Here is a 5712-nt window from a genome sequence, read left to right as displayed (position 1 = left end):
CTCTCCCTGGGCCGGGTTACATGTTAATATATGTGTGGAAAAGCCCCACATGTGGCATACACAAACTCTATACAAACTCTGATTACAAGGTTTAACAACTTGCACATTAGTTGTAATTGGATTGTAACTGTGATTTTTAGTTTTACAGATTCAAGTGAAGTTACAACTGAGGTTTTTTAGTTTTTTTTTGAAAGGAATACGGTAGGGGAAGCCTCTACAGTGTTTTTTTTAAATAATAAGAACCCAATTCAACGTCCGTGGGAACTTGAACCTGGGTGGCTGGGTTGTACATCCACTTCCCTAACCGAATGAGCTAGGCTCACTTCTTTAAGAGGTTTTTTAGTTGGAGTGAGCTTGTAACTAAGCTTGCAACTAACATTTTCTGCAGTCGGAAACAAGGTAGCAACTAAGATTTTTCGGTAACAAATGGATCTGTAACTAGAGTTGTAACTGAAATATTTTTTTAGTTGCAAGTGTGATTGTAACTGAGATTTTCTTCCATTGCAAATAGTGTTGCAACTGTCATCTTTTAGTTACAAACAGGTGGTAACCGGGATTTTTTTCAATTATAACTAAAATGTAACTGATAATTTCCACGTGCAAATCAGTTACGGTTTAGGCCACTACTTTTTGGCTTATGAGAAAGCCTAAAAGAACTGAAAATTTCTGGGCGGCTTGTCCCCACCGTTGGGCCTCCGCGTACTGTAAATTTGGCTGCCAAGAGAAACTAGGAAAGGGCAGCTTCCCAAGATTCTCCAAGAAAAATCGAAGCGGTATCTGTTGTAGCCCCTGTTCGCTCCTGATATTACCTCGAGACTGCACCTAGCTAGCGCGACGAAGTGTTTTCCTCGATTCAGCCCGTGCTGGAGCAAAAACAAAATCCCACCCCAGCGTATGTTTCCTTTCTTTCTGTTCGTGGTACCCTCCTCTCTCGTTTTTTAATGTGTTGATTAGTACAAGATGCAAACACATCATTTGTAATAGCTAGCTGAAGAAGAAAATACCCCCCTTGAAAATTTTCAGCATGAAGGCACGACATATATATCCAATAAATCAGCACATCAGACGTAGGCATAGAAAATGTCCTGACATATGGTATTTTCACTTATCTCGAACATATACCATATCAAGGGCATTATGGACAATGCACAACTTGATACATTAAATTTCATAAGCCCAAATGAAGGGGAGAACAACTTTAACGAGCTTTTTCCTCACTTGAGTTTTTCCCCACCGCAAACCATAAGCTGGCTTCTCCATAAGCATAAGTCCAAAGAAGTAGGTCTTAGTCCTATCGGCTAACTATAAGCTAATTACTTGACTGATTTGATTCTCGACGGCGGTGGGCAAGCCTGCCAGGACCTGATCAGCCACCTCGTAAACGACATGAGGCAATCGGCCAACTAGTGACCCACCAGTCCTGTCGGTGTTCCGAAGGCCGACACTGTATTATTTTCGGAAAACTGTGAATCTGCGTAATATTTTTGGATTGAAACAAAAAATATTAGCCCACCACTGTAGCTTGTGGCGACTCATCTTTATCACTCGCAATAGCTACATCTTCATTGTCCTCCAGATTTCTTCCGCCTTCATCATCGGAGGAGGACCAGCCGAAGTGCTCCTCCTCCACCACAAGAGGCGCTTGCTCTGCCAGCGGAGCCTCTTGGAGGCGCTTGCTCCACCACCGGTGTCTCCTGTTGTACACGGCGGCGGTTCGCCTGCGGGTACTGTGCGATGCAGAAAAGCCAGGCGGTCTTCTTGGTGCGAACCATGACGTAGTGAGGTGCTTGTCTATCGTAATGATGGTGGGTGCCGATACTGTAGCGGCGGGAGGCTTTATGTAGGCCAGCCGAAGAAGCCGACTCGTCGGCGACGCGTGGCACGTGGGAGGAAGGCGAAGAGGCTACACGTCGATGGAATGGGAGGAGGCAACCTCGGGAAAGATTTAAACACAATTTTACCACGACCAATAGTTTGTGATAGGGAGAAGAAAAGAAATGGGTACCCTATTGAGTTCTTATATTTTAACTGGTCACTCGAATTGAGTTCTTATATTTTAACTGGCCACTCGAATTAATGTTGACCTTGTTTCCACACAACTAGCATCTGGGTTAGTGTCGTTTTGCTGGGTGCTCCGTGTTTATTGATCGTGGTAAAGTTCAGCATAGTTCGAAGGTTTAATACAGAATACAAAGATTGTATAGATGATATAAGGAAGCATAGGCTATCTCATGCAAGTTAGCTTGAAAACCGTATATGTAATTTCTTGGAGATTTCAACTGAAGTTACGTAATTATTTCTCTTACAAGGAAGTTACCTAGTGACTTTTATACTTATTGGCACGTCTAATAAACTCTGAAGAATAGTAAGCTGATGTGTCGATTCTATATGGTGTTTTAAGCATATTATTTCATTATAAAATGTCTCTCGTTACATGCTCCATCTAGCAAATATTAAGTTTATTATGCATGATTACGTGTTTTCATTCATTTTTATGTGAGTTTTGAACAATTAGTAGTTTTATTATTTTTTTTATCCGGTTTCCACGTTTTTGTGTGTGTCGGTGTTTTGAATATTTATCAACAAATCACGAAGAAAGAAACCGAAAAAGGTTATATACGGAGGAGATACAGACACCCTGACTTAGCCATTTAAAGAGTGAAAAGGTGATATTTTTCAACGGTGTTGTTGCCTTCAACCATACAAATCCAACCAGTCAAATAACACCACAATCAAAGTTCGTACGATAAAATGATGCCTGTATATTAACAAAAAAAAAAGACGAGAGTTTTAGCATCATGTGGTACAGTAATCCACGACCGTACGGTTTGACTGTACCACATATTCTGGGTAAGGAAAATTGGCGTAGTTGCCAAAATTCAGTGCAAAAAAGAAGTCCAATAGCAGTGAATTATCATATCAAATAAAAAATGAATAAAGATGATACATGAATGGTGGTATTAGGACGCACGGTACAAAATAAACGAAGGTACAAAGCCTTCATTGAAAGTAAACAAGAAAAGTTAACCGAAAACCGTATACTAGGAAAACGTTACTCTCCATAAAGATGGGTTGATGATCAACGGGTGTGGATAGGGCCTTAATAGGTCTTGTCATTGACCTTCCCGCAGAATTGCCTGATCTCGCCCACGGTGCTGTTCTTCACCTCCCAGTTTCCCATCTTCACCATGGCTTTAGCGAATGCATCGTACCAGGGGTTTCGGCCAATTGGAATAATATCCGACAAAAAGAAAGGGTCACGGGCAAATGAATCCACCAAGACCTTGGTCTCCGGTGACTCCAGCAGTACCGCATCGGAGGTGAAGAGCACATTGTGTTCCTGCACGTTCTTGTAGTACTGGTGGTCCAACTCGTTGGCGGTCTCGTAATCCTGCGGCACATTTATGCTGTTCGCAGTGCATGTCGTGTTCAGTTGGTCGGCGAGCGTGCGGTTCATGGCCGTGCTGGAGTTGTCAGGCAGCAAACGGTTGGAGAAGGAGTTGGCGAAGGAGCCGCAGGCCGAGCGGCCGATGGAGTGCGCACCAGAGAGCACGAGCATATCCGTCTGATCGAGCCCCTTTGCAGCGAACATGTCTGTGATCGTCTTGAGGTCGCCGAAGGGTGGGGGCAGGTTCAAGAAGGTGTCGTTGGCGCGTGATACTTTGCCGTCGTAGCGGCCGGCCGGCACCTGGTAGTTGATTTTGCGGTCGCTCAGGCTATAGCTGGCGTCGCGCCCGGCGAAGGCGACGATGTCGGCGCAGGAGACGATGCCCTTGCATTCCACCTCAAGGGCAGCCTTTGCCTTCTCGATAATGTTGAACCCGCGCAGGCTTAGGTTGGGGAAAGCCGTCCTCTCCGTGTCTGGGCCTTCCAGCAGGACGGAGGCGTCGCAGCCCTGAAGAGAACCGCGCCGTCCATGCAACATTGTGAGCCAGCTACTCTAATTATCGTGCATGCACACATCTATATGAATACTAAACGAACTGAGTAAAATTTGTGGTACCTGGACAAAGCAATCATGGAAGAAGAGGCGGATGAGCCCGGCCTTTTCGCCCGGGGTGGCTTCCTTCACGGCCCTTTTCACGATCTCCTCAGCCTGGGGGCATTTGTCGGCGTAGTAGCCGACCTTGAGGTCAGGGCGAGGGTTCTTGGGAGGGGAAGCCGGTGGGAGCTTAAACGGCTGGTTGGGATTCGGTAGTGGAAAGCCGTAGCCGTCATAGATTGAGAGGAATTCACAGGACACGGCACCGAGCAAAGACGCGAGCACGGCGAGAACGGCAAGCTTGGGCGCCATATGCCTACCTGCTCGGGTCAGCTTGGTACTACTCCTTGTGTTTGCTGGAGAGAAGATGAGATGAAGCCAACTTGCTGCTCTGCACGTGTATTTATAGTTCCGGCACACCAGACAACACCGTAACCGGGAGTAGACGACTTTTGCAGCGCTTGTGTCATGTGTGTCGGTTAGTTAGTCAAACGGCCAGCCGGGAACGTGGAGAGCACGTACACAAGTTGGTGTGTGTGCATCAATCGCGGTCGCACTAGCTTGAATATATATTGCTCCATTATGCATACTGCCACTACTTGCATATGATCGAGTTAAGATGCCAACTGGGATTACATATCCCGCTAAAATCTCACTTGATAATTCTTTCTACCTATTCTAGAGTAACTTTTTTTGCCTCAAAATTTATACTACAAAATTCAAAATAAACTGTGAGTGCAACTTATTAGGTGAAATCCAACTTTCATACCCTACATCGGACACATCATATGATCGAACTTGCATATGATCGAACTTAACACAGATCCCACATAAATCCCATGTAATTATAATTCGTTTTACATATTCTAATGTAAATTTTTGCCTCAAAATTTGTACTAAGAAATTTAAAATAAAATATAACCGGAATTTAGGTGGAATCCTACTTGAAAGCCTAGATGTATTAAATTTGTGGTGTGTGCAATGCATGGCGACTTCTTTTATCATCATCTAGCCAGTTGGAGAATAAACGAATGATACAACTGCCTGATCACATTCTCTCGCTAGTTAATTAGTGAAATAATTAATCTAACTCAGCTTCTCACTGTGCGCCGCCTGTGTGAGTTGTTGACCGAGGGCATAATACATTATCGGTTGGGGGAGTGGATGTACAAATCCAGCACCTGCGTTAAAATCCTCACGCAGGCGCGAATTTAGTTTCCTATTTATACTTGAGTTTCAGGCTAGACCTGGTACTCATGCAATTATATTGAGGACTATGCTTTAATCTTTCACAAAGATTAATCTTAGTACTCATGCCTATGTCTGGTGCATCGCTAGTTGTTCTAGAGGCCGGGAAGTGAAATTCTCCCCATTTTAAAAGAGTTTCCCTCTGAACCGCTCCCCTCCTGAGCAGTTCTGGAGGTGCCCTCCCACCCCGCAACCCTAGTAGGCAGACCCATCCTCCCTCGGTGGTCGCCACCGCTGCCCTTGCTGACGGTGGTAGCGGCGCCCTTCTCGTCGGATCTGGCGGATGGGATGGGGAGGTGCGCTCCGCAGCTGATTCTCGGGAGGATGGTGGATCTGCGGTGGGGGCACGGGGTGGTGTGGCCCTCCTTGGCCAGTGCCTGAGGCCCTCCATCGGCGAGCCGTCGCGAGGTGGATGTGCGCCCGTGGCTCGCGAGCCTGGTGGCGATTGGGGTCATCGGGCCATGATCCGATCTGGCCTAGAT

The 5712-nt window shown here is 45.8% G+C and overlaps 1 protein-coding gene across 1 annotated transcript; it reads right to left on the bottom strand.

Annotated features, from left to right (window-relative positions):
* Positions 1 to 2898: 2898 nt before the first annotated feature.
* LOC127331950 (peroxidase 2) lies at positions 2899 to 4339 on the bottom strand. Its single transcript, XM_051358184.2, has 2 exons — positions 4004 to 4339; positions 2899 to 3895 (listed from the first exon to the last, which is right to left on the bottom strand). The coding sequence occupies exons 1-2, from the start codon at positions 4292 to 4294 to the stop codon at positions 3101 to 3103; spliced, it is 1086 nt and encodes a 361-aa protein (XP_051214144.1). The 5' UTR covers positions 4295 to 4339; the 3' UTR covers positions 2899 to 3100.
* Between the last annotated feature and the right edge of the window lie 1373 nt (positions 4340 to 5712).

Source organism: Lolium perenne, chromosome 2 (genome assembly GCF_019359855.2).
Source record: "Lolium perenne isolate Kyuss_39 chromosome 2, Kyuss_2.0, whole genome shotgun sequence".
Taxonomy (NCBI): domain Eukaryota; kingdom Viridiplantae; phylum Streptophyta; class Magnoliopsida; order Poales; family Poaceae; genus Lolium; species Lolium perenne.
Note: the sequence above shows the minus strand (reverse complement) of the source record. Positions and strands in the feature narration are given on the sequence as shown.

Excerpts from the sequence above, each read along its gene's own strand:
- LOC127331950 (XM_051358184.2), bottom strand. The coding sequence starts at position 4,294 with ATGGCGCCCAAGCTTGCCGTTCTCGCCGTGCTCGCGTCTTTGCTCGGT. Across the intron at positions 3,896-4,003 it reads TCCATGATTGCTTTGTCCAG|GGCTGCGACGCCTCCGTCCT; the intron begins GTACCACAAATT and ends GGTTCTCTTCAG.